General features: G+C 39.4%; 1 protein-coding gene across 2 annotated transcripts in view; it reads right to left on the bottom strand.

Moving 5' to 3' along the window:
- rnf122 (ring finger protein 122) overlaps positions 1–17,078 on the bottom strand; it is a 55,696-nt gene extending 38,618 nt beyond the window's left edge. For both annotated transcript variants that reach the window (XM_062025574.1, XM_062025575.1), the window contains exon 1: positions 16,802–17,078. In XM_062025574.1, coding sequence (XP_061881558.1) covers positions 16,802–16,826 — 25 coding nt within the window. In that variant the 5' untranslated portion in view covers positions 16,827–17,078. The remainder of the gene's footprint in view (positions 1–16,801) is intronic.
- Between the last annotated feature and the right edge of the window lie 1,719 nt (positions 17,079–18,797).

Genomic DNA, 18,797 nt, shown 5'->3' with positions numbered 1-18,797 from the left:
TTCAACTTTAAAATAATTTAATGAATGTATATGTATATGTATAAACATTCACTGTACAAACATACATATACACATACATGTACATATACATTCACTGTACAATACACATACTGTACTTATACAAGTACATATACATACATACACTCATGCACGTTTCATCAAACATATATTAACGTTGTTACCCTAGGGCGGGGTCGACAACCCGTGGCTGTAGAGCCGCTTTAGCGCCGCCCTAGTGGCTCTCTGGAGCTTTTTGAAAAATGTATGATAAATGGAAAAAGATGAGGGGAAAAAAATATATTTTTTTGTTAATATGGTTTCTGTAGGAGGACAAACATGACACAAACCTCCCTAATTGTTATAAAGCACACTGTTTATATTAAACATGCTTCACTGATTCGAGTATTTGGCGAGCGCCGTTTTGTCCTACTAATTTTGGTGGTCCTTGAACTCACCGTAGTTTGTTTACATGTATAACTTTCTCCAACTTTCTAGGACGTGTTTTATGCCACTTCTTTTCTGTCTCATTTTGTCCACCAAACTTTTAACATTGTGCATGAATGCACAAAGGTGAGTTTTGTTGATGTTATTGACTTGTGTGGAGTGCTAATCAGACATGTTTGGTCACTGAATGACTGCAAGTTAATCGATACTAACATGCTATTTAGGCTAGCTATATGTGCATATTGCATCATTAGGCCTCATTTGTAGGAATATTTGAGGTAATTTAGTTTCCTTTAAGTCCTCTTAATTCAATTTGTATCTCATTTACCATGAATTGATTAACGTGGACCCCGACTTAAACAAGTTGAAAAACTTATTGGGGTGTTACCATTTAGTGGTCAATTGTACGGAATATGTACAATGCAATCTACTAATAAAAGTCTCAATCAAAATCAATCAATCAATGACACACTATCTGTATGTAATATGGCTTTTAATTTTTTGCGGCTCCAGACAGATTTGTTTTTGTATTTTTGGTCCAATATGGCTCTTTCAACATTTTGGGTTGCCGACCCCTGCCCTAGGGGAAACTGGGTAGCACATGGCACACTGACAAAGCTTAAACTATTGTTACTATAACAATCTACAAGGTTAATATAGCTGGCTTCTCTTTCTTCCCCTCCATTTATCTGCTTTCTTTTGTATTTCAAGTTATCATTACATATATGTACTGTTGCATTTGAACAATTGTATTGTTGATAATAGAGGTCAATTATTGTTATCATTCATTATCAATAGTGCTATTGCTATTTGTATTGCTCCATTTGTAGTGCAATAATGTTCATTGTCATTTCTGTATGCAATAAGACGCTTTTGGTAGCCATCCACAAGCTTCTGGTTGAATTTTTGACCACTCTTCTTGACAAAATTGTTGCAGATCAGCTAAATTTGTTGGTTTTCTGACATGGACTTGATCTTCAGCATTGTCCACACATTTAAGTCAGGACTTTGGGAAGGCCATTTTAAAACCTTAATTCTAGCCTGATTTAGCCATTCCTTTACCACTTTTGACGTGTGTTTGGGGTCATTGTCCTGTTGGAACACCCAACTGCGCCCAAGACCCAACCTCTGGGCTGATGATTTTAGGTTGTCCTGAAGGATTTGGAGGTAATCCTCCTTTTTCATTTTCCCATTTAAAGCACCCGTTCCATTGGCAGCAAAACAGGCCCAGGGCATAATACTACCACCACCATGCTTGACGGTGGGCATGGTGTTCCTGGAATTAAAGGCCTCACCTTTTCTCCTCCAAACAACTAAATTTTTGTTTCATCTGATATCACATGGACAAAGATAAGACTTTCTGGTGGAAGGTTCTGTGGTCAAATGAATTGAAAAATTGAGCTGTTTGGCCACAATACCCAGCAATATGTCTGTAGGAAAAAAGGTGAGGTCTTTAATCCCAGGAACACCATCCCTACCGTCAAGCATGGTGGTGGTAGTATTATTCCCTGGGCCTGTTTTTCTGCCAATAGAACTGTTGCTTTAAATGGGATAAATGAAAAAGAAGGATTACCTCCAAATTCTTCAGGACAACCTAAAATCATCAGCCCGGAGGTTGGGTCTTGGGCGCAGTTGGGTGTTCCAACAGGACAATGACCCCAAACACACGTCAAAAGTGGTAAAGGAATGGCTAAATCAGGCTAGAATTAAGGTTTTAGAATGGCCTTCCCAAAGTCCTGACTTAAACGTGTGGACAATGCTGAAGAAACAAGTCCATGTCAGAAAACCAACAAATTTAGCTGAACTGCGCCAATTTTGTCAAGAGGAGTGGTCAAAAATTCAACCAGAAGCTTGCCAGAAGCTTGTGGATGGCTACCAAAAGCACCTTATTGCAGTGAAATTTGCCAAGGGACATGTACCCAAATATTAACATTGCTGTATGTATACTTTTGACCCAGCAGATTTGGTCACATGTTCATTAGACCCATAATAAATTCATGAAAGAACCAAATTTCATGAATGTTTTTTGTGACCAACAAGTATGTGCTCCAATCACTCTATCACAAAAAAATACTGTAAGAGTTGTAGAAAGTATTGGAAACTCAAGACAGCCATGACATTATGTTCTTTACAAGTGTATGTAAATACATTAAATTAGATTAGAAAGGACAAATTTAAAAAAGAAAAACTTGAGACTTCCCGCGGGCCGGATTTTGGACGCTGGCGGGCCGTATTCGGGGACCCCTGATCTAAAATTTACCGCTGCCGGGTATTTTTTTTCTATACTTTTATTGTCATATTTTCAGAATGTGTTTGTTCTATTTTTGGCCAAAGTAAGACAAAGAAAACAATCTGAAGTTGTCTTTATTTATTAGTTTTAATGCCATGATTTTAATAGTCCGGCCCGCGTGTGCACAGATTTATCCTTCCATGCGGCTCCTGAGCTCCAATAAGTTGGACACCCCTGATGTACAATATTACAGTATATGTAACAGCTGCAACCAAAAAAAAGGCAGCATAAAATATAGTGTAGATCCAGCAGAAAATAGACATTATAAACAAAGAGAGGTAGCCAACATAGAAACGGTCGGACAAATAGATTAATAATTCCTTTTCTACCACTTGTGCTTAATAATTTTGACAAAATAATAGAATGATAAATTAAGATTTAAGATTAAAGTACCAATGATTGTCACACACACACTAGATGTGGTGAAATTTGTCCTCTGCATTTGTCCCATCCCCTTGGGGAGCAGTGGGCAGCAGTGGGCAGCAGTGGGCAGCAGTGGGCAGCAGCGGCGCCGCGCCCGGGAATCATATTGGTGATTTAACCCCCAACTCCAACCCTTTGTTGCTGAGTGCCAAGCAGGGAGGTTATGGGTCCCATTTTTAAATGACACAATATGTTACTGCATATGTCAGCAGCTAAATTAGGAGCCTATGTTTGTTTACTTACTAATAAAAGACAAGTTGTCTTGTGTGTTCACTAGTTTGTTTAAGGACAAACTTGCAATAAGAAACATATGTTTAATGTACCCTAAGATTTTCTGTTAAAATAAAGCCAATAATACCATTTTTTGTGGTTCCTCTTTATTTAAAAAAGTACAGAAATACATTTTGGTACCGGTACCAAAATATTGGTATTGGGACAACACTACTGTATAATATATTTTCATCCTGCCTATGATAGGTGATCCTGCCTATGATAGGTGATCCTGCCTATGATAGGTGATCCTGCCTATGATAGGTGATCCTGCCTATGATAGGTACTCCCGCCGTTCACTTCATTGAATTTCTTCACTTTGGCATTCAGAGCACTGGGCAGAAATCACATCGCCTCAACACTCGCCGTGGGCCTTCGCGATGCTTTGTTTTAATTGTGTGAAAGCATTCACACAGATAAGATTCTTTAAACAATTGGATTCCCCTGGTCCGTTCCAGATCAGACCATCAGCGATACTCTTGATGAAACGTGGCACGCTACTTTTGATGTGTTTTTCTGTCAACAAGACAGCGTAAAAAGCACAGCAAGTTCAATGCAGGAAATATCTGTTTACTAATGAAAGCAACAACCAGCACCACACTAAAATGAACTTGATACCAAATAGAAGTAGGCAACATCACACAGTAACAGCAGACAACAACACACAAACACAATGCTACCATGTGCCGTGGGAGTAATGATTGAAGTGGAAATCATTTAATCCAAACAATACCCCGTTTGTGGACAATAACATATGACAGCCATCGAAGCACATTCAATCTCTTTATTACCAGAGGTAACACTATCCGGGGAAAAGATTCAACAGAACAGTCGTCAGAGTCAAAAGTCAAAGTTACTACCGGTTTTTAACTGCTAACACGCCACTTGGCAACAGGCACCGCCTTTTAAAGGCACACACACACGCACGTACACGCTTCTCTTGTATAAATCTTCTCTCAACTGCCTATGACATATGTTTCAAGTTTTTTTGTTTGTTTAAAGTAACACATCAATTACTTTCCCTAGTAATCAATTACATTTATTGAATAGTAATTCCATTAGTAATTTAATTACTTTTAGGTTAAGTAACGAGTAACTATAATTAATTACTTTTTTGAAGTAATTTTTTAGCACACTGATAGTAACAGTCATGTGTTTTTTTACGTTTTGTTTAAGATACCGATGGATATCATACATCGACAATCGGCCTAAAAATACCGGGATATCAGTTTTGGTCCATATCACACAGCTCTAGTAAGAGGTAGACCGGGGGTCAGCAACTTGTGGCTCTTTAGCGCCGCCCTAGTGGCTCCCTGGACCTCTTTCAGAGATGTGTTAAAATGGAAAAAGATGAAGAAAATGTTTTAGTTTTTGTTTAAATATATTTTCTGTAGGAGGACAAATATGACACAAACCTTCCTAATTGTTAGAAAACACACTCTTTATATTAAACATGCTTCACTGATGAGTGTATTTGGCAAGCACCGTTTTGCCCTACTAATTTCAGCCATCCTTGAACTCACCATAGTTTATTTAGATGTACAACTTTCTCCGATGCTGCCACAGAAAGACGTGTTTTATGCCACTCCTTTGTCTCATTTTGTCCACCAAACGTTTTATGCTGTGCGTGAATGGACAAAGGTGAGCTTTGTTGATTTTATTGATGTGCTGGAGTGCGTATCAGGCATATTTGGTCACTGCATGACTGCAAGCTAATCAATGCTAACATGCTATTTAGGCTAGCTGTGTGTACATATTACATGATTATGCCTCGTTTGTAGGTATATTTGAGCTCATTTAAGGTCCTTTATTTATGTCCTCTGTGTATTTAATTTATATTTGCATGTCTCATGTACACATTATCTGTATGTATATTGGCTGCATTTCTCATAGTTGTGTGCCATATTGTTCCAGACCACAGCAAACGTTACCCAGCTTGCAAAGATTGTAATAAATCCATTGGAAGAAGACTTTAACTTGGACACACACATCTATACCTTTGGCCATTCTGAGCCAGTAATTTCCAGAAGTTATCACACCCTCTGAGAAGCCTCCATTTTACTAATGATTTCCAATGTTGCAAAAATGTGTCGAATAAAAATTTAAAATACAACATTTCTGTCAACAAAGATTTGCATCAGCCTTTGATAGTAGGCTAATATAGACACTTACATCATGTGTTGCCTTCATTATAACACTTCTATAAGGCTTTTAATTTTTGCGGCTCCAGCCAGATTTTTTATTATTATTTTTGGTCCAGTATGGCTTTTTAAACATTTTGGCTTGCCGACCCCTGAGGTAGACAGACATAGACAGGTGGGTGAACGCAAAGACAGATGACTCAAAAAAGACTGACTAAGATGCCAATCTTAACCAATATCATTTCTCTATACCAGTTATTGTTTCCTCTGGGCTCACTTTTTCTATCGTAATTCTTTTTCCCCGCCCACAAAAGTAACACATTGACATTTCCGAGTGACATTTGTCTCCCACCTTGCAGTTTAAAATTGAAGCCTGAGACAATCGATAGCGGGCTCCTCGCCGCTCCACTCTGTCTGAATGAGCACTGATGCTCTATTAATCAGACTCGTCAACGGCGTGGCGGTCAAGTTGCGCCCCGGAATGACTTGATTATCGGGCACACGCAGGGTGGGGGTGGGTTGGGTTTGATCGCCACTAGCAACGGTGTGCGCGCATGCAAATAAACACAGTCTTTGCCTGTGTGTTCAGTAGAACGACGTGGAGCTGATGACACCTGTAAAGCTACTGCACACGTAGCAAATCTGGGTCATTTCCATTAAAATGTACTGCATGTTCATTCTATCACCAATGTGTGAATGCATGAGTGCACACATCTTCTTCCTCCTCCACCTTTGCATGCACTAAACTGTATGAGTGCCATGGTGGAGCTCTGCAGGGCCACTGACCTATATTTTGCCATACTCGGGAGGCGCTGCCATAAATGCATAAAAAATTCAATTGTATCTCATTTTTAGGCTGGGAGACAGTTTTGCCTGCTGCACCAATTATGTTAGGAAAGCCCCTCTGTGATTTGATAGCAGCTGCTGGTGGGGGTTTTGTCCTATTTACACACATAGCTGCTGCTTGCACTAACCACGGAACTTTACATCAAATATTCAACAGTTCACATGCAGAAGAAGACGAAGGAGGAAAAGGAAGGGAATCACTGGAGCCTACTGCAGCTGTTATGGTTTTCTACAAAAAACGAGGTTGAGGCCAACATGACTGTAACTAGAGCTGCAGCTATCGAATATTTTAGTAATTGAGTATGCTATCGAATATCTCGATCGATTAATCGAATAAATTATATTTTTGTATTTTTTTATTGTTTTTTGTCCTGTCCAGCTTTTCAGGCAAATCATATTGTTGATGTAGATGCCGATATTGGCTGTACAAATTTACTTTACAAAAGAGAAGTGTGGGATACTTCTCTTGTTGCCTTATTTGTATTTTGACTTTATTAAATGGATGTATATTATTATTTGGTGCAGCCGGGCCGGAGCAATATTTTTGCTTAACTAAGGTTTAATTATACATCTTAAGATGTGCCCTCAATTATTGCGTTTGGCCTAATTGTCTTTTATTTCCTAAACACCTGTTTTCATTATTGAAGGCTGACACGCACAGCTGAAATGCGTCCGTGGTTGATTGTGCCAATTTGTGTGTGCTAATAAAAACAGGTGCGCTTACGTATGTGCTGTGTGGTGTGACCGCATAAACGAAGTTCTTGTCTCTCGTGCGTTTTTGATGATTATTATACGGCGCCGTTTAAACGGTGGTTTCTCCACGCAAATCCGCTGAGCTGTTTTCAACGTGCCAACAATACATAAACAATATAAACAGACAAACCACTTAAAGGCCTACTGAAACCCACTAATACCGACCACGCAGTTTGATAGTTTATATATCAATGATGAAATCTTAACATTGCAACACATGCCAATACGGCCGGGTTAACTTATAAAGTGCAATTTTAAATTTCCCGGGAAACTTCCGGTTGAAAAGGTATGATGACGTTTGCGCGTGACGTCAATGGTTGAAGCGGAAGTATTCGGACTCATTGTATCCTAATACAAACAGCTCTGTTTTCATCGCAAAATTCCACAGTATTCTGGACATCTGTGTTGGTGAATCTTTTGCAATTTGTTTAAAGAACAATGAAGACTGCAAAGAAGAAAGCTGTAGGTGGGATCGGTGTATTAGCGGCGGCTGCAGCAACGCAACCAGGAGGACTTTGAGTTGGATAGCAGACGCGCTATCCGACGCTAGCCGCCGACCGCATCGATGATTGGGTGAAGTCCTTCGTCGCGCCGTCGATCGCTGGAACGCAGGTGAGCACGGGTGTTGATGAGCAGATGAGGGCTGGCGTAGGTGGATAGCTAATGTTTTTAGCATAGCTCTGTCGAGGTCCCGTAGCTAAGTTAGCTTCAATGGCGTCGTTAGCAACAGCATTGCTAGGCTTCGCCAGGTTGGACAGCATTAACCGTGTGGTTAAAGGTCCAGTGTTTAGTAGTATTGTTGATCTTCTGTCTATCCTTCCAGTCAGGGGCTTATTTCTTTTGTTTCTATCTGCATTTAAGCATGATGCTATCACGCTAGCTCCGTAGCTAAAGTGCTTCGCCGATGTATTGTCGTGGAGATAAAAGTCACTGTTAATGTCCATTTCACGTTCTCGACTCTCATTTTCAAGAGGATATAGTATCCGAGGTGGTTTAAAATACAAATCCGTGATCCACAATAGAAAAAGGAGAAAGTGTGGAATCCAATGAGTCCTTGTACCTAAGTTACGGTCAGAGCCAAAAAAGATACGTCCTGCACTGCACTCTAATCCTTCACTCTCACGTTCCTCATCCACGAATCTTTCATCCTGGCTCAAATTAATGGGGAAATCGTCGCTTTCTCGGTCCGAATCGCTCTCGCTGCATTGAAAATGGGGAACTGTGAGGAGCCCTTCAACCTGCGACGTCACGCTACTTCCGGTACAGGCAAGGCTTTTTTATCAGCGACCAAAAGTTGCGAACTTTATCGTCGATGTTCTCTACTAAATCCTTTCAGCAAAAATATGGCAATATCGCGAAATGATCAAGTATGACACATAGAATGGATCTGCTATCCCCGTTTAAATAAAAAAAATCATTTCAGTAGGCCTTTAATATTCCCTGAGAAAGTTAATAAAACTATATTCTTAGTATCAATAATAAAACAATAAGAACAGTTTTCATTATATCAAACATAAACAGTGGATTAGGTAGTGCCTTTAATACTGCATTTGAAATGTGCAACCAGTGGTGAGTCACCACCAAGCAAAAACCACGCATGCTCAGAAAAGTAGCGTCAGATTTACCGTAAGCTATCCAAGTAGCATGTGGTTGCATGACTTGAACAACCCGAAAGGAGCTGTGTTGTGCAGTGCAGGGGGCGTATGATCTGTGACGCAAACACCCTGTGCAATACCTAAACAGTTCGTGCTAAACGTGAGCTTTAACTACTAAACGAGGCAAAATGCCATAAAAAATAAAAAAATAAATTAACGACGCTTCGAGGCAGCGAAAATTCCTCGACTATATTTTGTAATCCAATTACTCGAGGAATCGTTTCAGCTCTAAACATAAAACCGTCATAAACAGTGCCGCTGTGCATTAAGGGGCCTGGGTGGGAGTACCGCACCACATCCAACAGATGATGCTGTCTTTTATTTGTTTTTTACACGGGACGAGCGGTAGCAAATGGATGTATGGATGGACATTACAATTTTTACAGAGCATTTCATCAAAAGCACAATTATTTTGTATAGATCGGGGTCAGCAACCCGCGGCTCTCGAGCCGCATGCGGCTCCTTAGCGCTGCCCTAGTGGCTCCCTGGGGCATTTTTAAAAAAGGACTGAAAATGTAAAAAGATGGGGGAAAACATTTTTTTGTTTAAGTGTGGTTTTTATTTGAGGACAAACATGACACAATCCTTCCCAATTGGTAGAAAGCCCACTGTTTAATATGAGTATTTGGTGAACATCGTTTTGTCCTACTAATTTCGCCGGTTCTTGAACTTACCATAGTTTGACTGTGACTCACAGTTTGTTTACATGTAAAATCTTCCGCTCCTTTGTCTCATTTTGTTCACCAAAAGTTTAATGCTGTGCCTGAACACACAAAGGTACGCTTTGTTGATGTTATTGACTTGTGTTGGAGTGCTAACATGCTATTTAGACTAGCTGTGTGTACATATTGCATCATTATGCCTCATTTGTAGGTATATTTGAGCTCATTTACTTTTACCCTCTTTGCATATAATTTAGTTTTGCATGTTTCATGACACATTATCTGTATGTAATATTGGCTGCATTTCAGATAGTTGTGTGTGTGCCATCTTGCTCCAGACCACAGCAAACATTACCTAGTTTGCCAAAGATTGTAATACATCTATTAAAAGAAGACAGAATGCCGCTTCCTTCAACTTGGACACACACATTTACACCTTTGGCCATTAAAAGCCAGTAATTTCCAGGAGTTATCTCACCTTCTATGTAGCCTCTGATTTACTAATGGTTTCTAATGTTGTAAAAATGTGGAGAATAAATATTAAATTTCAACATTTCTGTCAACAAAGATTTGCTTCAGCCTGCGACACATAATCATTTTGATAGTAGGCTATTATAGCTAATATAGACACTTATGTCATGTGTTGCCTTGATTATAAGACTCACATAAGGCTTTTCATTTTCTGCGGCTGCAGACAAATTAGTTTTTTGTGTTTTTGGTCCAATTTGGCTCTTTCAACATTTTGGGTTGCCGACCCCTGGTATAGTTAACTTGTCTAGGGCTATTTTCCAAAATAATTTACACAACCATTATTTTCTAAATAGGGCAGCACGGTGGTACAGGGGTTAGTGCATGTGCCTCACAATGAGATGTGTCTGGGTTCGAGCCCTGAGCTCGAGGTCTTTCTGTGTGGAGTTTGCATGTTCTCCCTGTGACTGCATGGGGTACTCTGGCTTCCTCCCACCCCTGAAGACATGCACCTGGGTTGATTAGCAACACTAAATGGGCCTTAGTGTGTGCATGTTGTCTGTTTATCTGTGTTGGCCCTGCCATGAGGTGGCGACTTGTCCAGGGTGTACACCGCCTTCCGCCCGGATGCAGCTGGAATAGGCTCCAGCCACCCCGGTAGAAAATGGATGGATGGATGGATATTGTCTAAACAGTTGACATTCTGCTTCACAATTTTACAGTACAGGTTGGAATTTATGTTTACCCTCAAAGAACCATAGCTCTCCTAGTAGCGGCGGCAATCATGCTACTATAGTGTGATGCCAGATATTGAGATAATAAAATATGTGGGTTGACTCATTTTCTGTGGATAGTGCAATATATTTTTTTTATCATTCATAATTTTATAATTTTATTGCATGTTCTTGAGTTTAGGTAACCACGGACTGCAGATGGAAATGAGCTATTTAGCTATAACCTGGTGCAGAACATATCTGTCTTTGAGCTTAATGTGCGATTGCTACTCACACAGTATAGTATGCTATATAATACAATATTAATAATAAACTCCTTGACTGTTAATTCTTACAGAGGTGTTTTTAATGACTGGTCCTTAGCTTGTGTATGACATGCCAATTTGTGTTTCATATTTAATACAAATGGCACAAGGCAAATTGCACTGTTTTTCTTTCTAATATGTACAATAAGATGCATTGAATACAGAATAAAAAAAGACATTAAAATAGTGTGTATAAATTAAGTAATCTCATCCTTATTTTTTTCGAGATTTCCTTGCCTTCCTTTCCTTGCCTGCCTGTTAAGTTATTTTAGGAATTGTCACTGTATAAATGTAACTGACAACATTTTCTCCATCAGATTTTCTCTTCGTTCTCTGTTCATCCAAACTGTTATCTACCTGGCTAAAATGTAAGCATTAGCAAAGTTTTCTAGCAAATCAAAAATCATTTGACTCATTTATATGGAGATTTTCATCGGCCAGGGCGGCCATTAAAATGAAGCCCTTTGAATTCTGCTTAGCAACAAGCAAAAAAGGTTGAGCAGGAACAAGAAGTGGAAACATTTAGTTTATTCAACAACTATCTAACTGGCTAAAATTTGAGTTAATTAGTCAAGTTTTATGGGTAAGTGCAAATTATTTGACTTGTTTATGCAACATGTTTTATGGTCCAAAAGGGTCTTTGCGGTGTAACTTCCAATAGACAAAGATGAGGAGGAACAAGAACAAGAAAAATTCAGTTTATCTACCCAAGTAGTAGGCTAACTAGCACACTAAAATTTAAAGTGGCGAAGTGTACCGGTACTATTTACTCGCTAATGCAACATTTTTTATTTGCCAAAGGGCCCGTTAAAATGGAGTCTTTTAAATTCTACCTAGCAACAAGTAGACAAAATTGAGCAGGAACAAGAACAGGAACAATTTTGTTGATTCAACAACAATCTATCTCGCTGAAATTTGAGTTAATTAGTCAAGTTTTTGGGTAATTACAAATTATTTGACTTGCTTATGCAATATTTTTTATTGGCTAAGACGACGGTGGAAAATGGAAATAGACAAAGATGAGCAGGAACAAGAACAGACACCATTTTGTTGGCTATCTAGCAGGCTAAAATTTAAAATGGGGAAGTGTACCATTTACCCGCTAATGCAACGTTTTTCATTTGCCAAGGAGTTCGTTACAATGGAGTCCTTTGAATTCTGCCAAGCAACAAATAAGACAAAGCTGAGCACTAACAAGAAAATTAACAATTTTGTTGATTCAACAACTGTCTATTGAGCTAAAATGTTAGTTAATTAGTACATTTTTATGGTTAATTACAAATTATTTGAGCATTATTTGATGCAACATTTTTTATTGGCAAAGAGGGCCGTTACGATGGAAACTACAAGTAGACAAAGATAAGCAGGAGCAGGATCAGGAACGGTCCGTGTACCTTCCGTTCATTCTATTTCCGATTCTTAAATGCAAATCAAAAAACAAATTTCGGGCCATCTTTTCTATTTTCATTTCTGAAACAAAAGTCGGACATCCGTTTAATGACACTTTTTTAAAAACGACAATAGGACTCCTGCTGAACAAAGATGTTACCGTTATGCTAAAAACATGCTAAACGCATAGGAAAAGCTAAAATACTACTTCCGGTTCAATTTGTCATCACACAGATAAACAAGCATTTTTGCATTTTGGATGAACATAAATTTGATTTTTGTGTTTATCTGTAAAAATAAAACTCCATAAAAGGAAAACAGCACGACATTTTATTTTATGGCAATATTTTATTTTAATTTAAATTGCAAATAGGAATGCTTACTATTTACTTGCTAATGCAACATTTTTTTATTTGCCAGGGGGCCCGTTAAAAGGGAGACCTTTAAATTCTACCTAGCAACAAGTAGACAAAATTGAGCAGGAACAAGAACAGGAACAATTTTGTTGATTCAACAACAATCTATCTAGCACAAATTTGAGTTAATTAGTCAAGTTTTTGGGAAATTAAAAATTATTTGACTTGCTTAGGCAACATTTTCAGTGTTTCCCATAAACTGCCAAGATACCTGTGGCTATGGGCGTGGTCACCATGACATCATCGAGTAATTTGCATAATTTACTACAATGATATGATTTTCTCTAAAAAGGCTCAAAAAATGTATACTTACTAATCAATAATAACAGTTTTGTTTTAAACGTCCATCCATCCACCCATCCATCCATTTTACAATATAATTACAACACTTTATGTACATATTTATATACACATTTGAACAATAAGTTATTCACTGAAATATATTTATTAATTGTGGTTCTTACAAAAAATATATCTTATAAAAATATAAAAGCTAAAATGTCTCTTAAAGCTCTGCCCTTTTAATTACTGCATACTAAATACTTTAACTTTAGCCTACTACTACAACCATATTATTTACCAGCAACATAAAGTGAAACAGAGGCAGAGGTGTCCTGCCACAGTCAGTAACAAATAAACAGAAAACAGTAGTGGTGGTAGATAGACACAAAGCTTCATCAAACATCTGATCCACTGAACAAAGAGCTCCAAAAATCTTGATCCTACACTTCTCTTTTGTAAAATAAATCTGAACAGCCGATATGGGCATCTACATCAACTATATGATTTGCCTGAAAAGCTGGACAGGACACAAAAAAATATATATATATATTTGTGGCGGTCTTAATTCTTTCGTGGCGGGCCGCAACAAATAGATGAATGTGTGGGAAACACTGATTTTTTATTGGCTAAGAGGGCCATTACGGTGGAAAATACAAATAGACAGATATGGGCAGAAACAAGAACAGAAACCATTTTGTTGACTATCTAGCAGGCAAAACATTTAAATGGGGAGGTGTACCATTTACCTGCTAATGCAACGTTTTTCATTTGTCAAGTATCTCGTTACGACGGAGTCAGTTGAATTCTGACAGAGCTGAGCAGTAACAAGAAAATTAACGATTTTGTTTATTCAACAACTATCTATTGAGCTAAAATGTTAGTTAATTAGTCAATTATAATGGGTAATTAAAAATTATTTGAGCATTATTTGATGCAACTTTTTTTAGTGGCCAGGAGGGCCATTACGGTGGAAACTACAAGTAGACAAAGATAAGCAGGAACAGGAACAGGAACAATTATGATGATCTAATCGCTAAAAAGCGGGCTAAAATTGAAAAAAGGAAAGCTCACTATTTACTTGCTAATGCAACGTTTTTGGGTTTTTTTGCCATGGGGCCCGTTAAAATGGAGCCCTTTGAATTCTGCCTAGCAACAAGTACACACAGATGAGCAAGAACAAGAAAAGGAACCACCCTAACAGCTATATAGCCAGCTCACATTTTAGTTCAGTTGTGAAGTTTTACAGGGAATCATGCATTTTTATTTTTTTTTTATGCTTTTTGTACAATTTATGGAATTTGGTAGTTTTCTCATTTTGGGATGTTGCACCCCATCATTTTACCAATATATAACCACCAGTGATCCTTCATATGGGATAAAACAGAATGTCATGCCTTCATACCATTTCTCAACAAAACAAAAGAGGCTGTCACGCCAAATTTCTTCCCCCTACAAAAACCGTCCCCCCCACCCCCATTTACTTCCGTGGTCATGTTTCCTCTTACGTCATTGACAGCGATCGATAGCACTTCGGCTTTGACTGCCCGTCGCTGGAAGGATACTTCGTCTTTGACAGCTGCTGGAATCTGAAGAAATCGATTATTGTTTATTTTTTGTACAGTCGCGAAACAGGACAGTCGCGTGCCGGTTAAGGACCCCCGGCAACTTTGTGATTTTATTGGACGCAGCCCCGGAAGTAAATGGGGGGGGGGAGGTTTTGTAGGGGGAAGAAATATGGCGTGACAAGGCCTTGATCAGCACAAAGGGAGTAAATTGTTCTGGTCCAAAACAGCAGCAGTAGCATGAGCAAAAATTTTAAATAGAAATGCTTACTATTTACTTGCTAATGCAACGTTTTTTATTTGCCAGGGGGCCCGTTAAAATGGAGACCTTTAAATTCTACTTAGCAACAAGTAGACAAAATTGAGCAGGAACAAGAACAGGAACAATTTTATTGATTCAACAACAATATATCTAGCAAAAATTTGAGTTAATTAGTCAAGTTTTTGGGTAATTAAAAATTATTTGACTTGCTTAGGCAACATGTTTTATTGGCTGAGAGGGCCATTACGGTGGAAAATCCAAATAGACAAATATGAGCAGGAACAGGAACAGGAACAATTATGATGATCTAATAGCTAAAAAGCGGGCTAAAATTGAAAATAGGAAAGCTTACTATTTACTTGCTCATGCAACGTTTGTTTGTTTTTTATTTGCCATGGGGCCCGTTAAAATGGAGTCCTTTGAATTCTGCCTGGCAACAAGTACACAAAGATGAGCAAGAGCAAGAAAAGGAACCACCCTAACAGCTATATAGCCAGCTCACATTTTAGTTCAGTTGTGAAGTTTCACAGGGAATCACGCATTTCTTTTTTTTTGCTTTTTGTACAAATTATGGAATTTGGTAGTTTTCTCGTTTTGGTTGTTGTACCCCACAATTGTACCAATATAAAACTACCAGTGATCGTTAATATAGGATAAAACAGAATGTCATGCCTTCATACCATTTCTCAACAAAACAAAAGAGGCCTTGATCAGCACAAAGGGAGTAAATTGTTCTGGTCCAAAACAGCAGCAGTAGCATGAGCAAAAATTGCAAATAGGAATGCTTACTATTTACTTTTACTTTTTATTTGCCAGGGGGCCCGTTAAAATGGAGCCCTTTAAATTCTACCTAGCAACAAGTAGACAAAATTGAGCAGGAACAAGAACAGGAACAAATTTGTTGATTCAACAACAATCTATCTCGCTAAAATTTGAGTTAAGTAGTGAAGTTTTTGGGTAATTATTTGACTTGCTTAGGCAACATTTTTTATTGGCTAAGAGGGCCATTACTGAGCAGTAACAACAAAATGAACGATTTTGTTCATTCGACAACTATCTATTAGCTAAAATGTTAGTTAATTAGTCAATTATAATGGGAAATTACTAATTATTTGAGCCTTATTTGATGCAACATTTTTTATTGGCAAGGCGGGCCATTACGGTTGAAACTACAAGTAGACAAAGATAAGCAGGAACAGGAACAGGAACAGGAACAATTATGATGATCTAATCGCTAAAAAGCGGGCTAAAATTTCAAATAGGAAAGCTCACTATTTACTTGCTAATGCAACGTTTTTGTTTTTTTTTGCCATGGGGCCCGTTAAAATGGAGCCCTTTGAATTCTGCCTAGCAACAAGTACACACAGATGAGCAAGAACAAGGAAAGGAACCACCCTAACAGCTATATAGCCAGCTCACATTTTAGTTCAGTTGTGAGGTTTCACAGGGAATCACGCTTTTTTTTTTTTTTTTTTATATGCTTTTTGTACAATTTATGGAATTTGGTAGTTTTCTCATTTTGGATGTTGCACCCCACCAATATATAACCACCAGTGATCCTTCATATGGGATGAAACAGAATGTCCTGCCTTCATACCATTTCTCAACAAAACAAAAGAGGCCTTGATCAGCACAAAGGGAGTAAATTGTTCTGGTCCAAAACAGCAGCAGTAGCATGAGCAAGGAGACATGCTACACCCCAAAAAAGGGGAAAATAAAGTAATCCATCATCTTGTATCACCATTATCAGCACTGTAACAGGGCTTATTTGTATCTAGCATGTATGGAACATACTGTGGATAATGGAGCTATGCTGTCACATGCAATAAACATTCCACGCATTGCAATCATGCATAATACAATGTAAGAGCACAGTTGTTAAAAAAGAATGATTCTTACCGTTGCACAACTGAAAGGGTTGCATCAATGCATCGGGGCGGGGGGAAGTCTTCCTTGCAGGGTCCGACTCTTGTTTGCAAACAAGCTGGTGGTTGACCTCAAGAAAGTGGCCAGATGGGGGGACTCGAAGCTAGACGGTCAAAATGAGGTCAGCATCGAACGTAGCAGATGCGGACGGCAGATACAACGATCCACGCGTGGATACCAAAACAAGCAGGCTGTTTGTCCTGCTCGCTCGTGTTACTCGTCATCACGGACTGGCGAGTGCAGCAGCATCTGTGGGAGAGAAGACAAAGTGGAACGCCGCCTTTATAGTCCCGCCCACGCACACCGTGGTGACGTGCGTGGGGACCAATGGGCACGTCGTCTGGAGGCAATGAGGCATCATTGGGCATTCTCTCATCTTTTCTTGGTTGTCAATCATTTTTTCACAATATTGATTATTTCCTCTTTTGTCACACCTTCGAGGAACATCCATCCATCCATTTCCTACCGCTTGTCCCGTTCGGGTTCGCGGGGGGTGCTGGAGCCTCTCTCAGCTGCATTCGGGCGGAAGGTGGGGTACACCCTGGACAAGTCGCCATCTCATCACAGGGCCAACACAGATAGACAGACAACATTCACACTCACGTTCACACACTAGCAGGGGCGCCGCTAGGGATTTTGGGCCCCATGAAAAGAATCTTTACAGGGCCCCCTGTATTATAATTTCATCATCAGTAGGGGCCTCTCTGGGGCCACCTCCATCATGGGCCCCTAGAATCCGTCTCCCTTACCCCCCCCTTTTCGGCGCCCCTGCACACTAGGGCCAATTTAGTGTTGCCAATCAACCTATCCCCAGGAAGCCGGAGTACCCGGAGGGAACCCACGCAGTCACGGCGAGAACATGCAAACTCCACACAGAAAGATCCCGAGCCTGGGATTGAACTCACGACCTTCTCAGGACTTTCGTATTGTGAGGCACATGCACGAACCCCTGTTCCACCGTGCTGCCTTCGAGGAACATCGAGTTGGGATTTCAGTCTATAGTTCAAGTCCTCAACTGACTCCATCTATCCATCCATTTCTACCGCTTGTCCCTCTTGGGATAGCGGGGGTGCTGGAGCCTATCCCAGCTGGACAAGTCACCACCGACTCAGGATGTGGAATATATTTCTCCAGATTTGGTCGAATGTGTCATGATCCGTTACCCGGATCATGGCATGATTTATGTTGGTAATGTTTCTGTTTTAGTCTGTTTCCTGGGTGCACCCTCTTTCCCTGTTTACTGTTGGTTTCCATGGGCACTGATTCTCCTCACCTGTCTTAGTTTAGCAATTAGTGTTCCCACCAGGTGTTTTGGTTAATCACTCCCCTTTATAGTTTCCTGTCACCCAACAATAGTTGCTGGGTCAATGTTTGCTATAGCAATATTTACGTTCTCCTGGTTTTTCTCCTCGCTGATTTTGTACACGCTAGCATTCCTTGTTTTTCACCATTGGTGACATGTTATGTTTTGTTTAGCTCCACGCTTGCTAGCGTCTTCAGTCTTGTATTTTTGTCCTGCGTTTAATTTATTAAAAAAGACTTAATCTTACCTGCACGCCGCTCCTGCTTGTTTCCTGCGTAGGAGGGGAACACGACAATCGCAGCCATGCATCGAAGACGTAACACAATGTTCACAAAGTACTTATTGAAGCTTTCAACTACTTCGTTAATGTTGTCATTTTTTTTACATTTCCATCTGAGAAGTATTTAGGATAATCCTTCTTAGCGCCATTTTTAATAATGCTATTTAGGATGCCCCGTGTTGCTCTCATATTGTTTTTGTTCCGGTCCAATATTTGACTGTAATATTCTTTCCTACGTGTTCGTAGTATGCCAGTTAGCTTGTTCTTATACGTGTTGTACTTGTTTTCGGCCTCTGTAGATCTTTGTGTTATAAATGTTCTATATAATGTATTCTTCTTGTTGCAAGCATTTTTCAGTCCTTTTGTGGTTGAATAAAATTGAATAA

This window comes from Entelurus aequoreus, linkage group LG17 (assembly GCF_033978785.1).
Source record: "Entelurus aequoreus isolate RoL-2023_Sb linkage group LG17, RoL_Eaeq_v1.1, whole genome shotgun sequence".
In the NCBI taxonomy this organism is placed as follows: domain Eukaryota; kingdom Metazoa; phylum Chordata; class Actinopteri; order Syngnathiformes; family Syngnathidae; genus Entelurus; species Entelurus aequoreus.
Note: the sequence above shows the minus strand (reverse complement) of the source record. Positions and strands in the feature narration are given on the sequence as shown.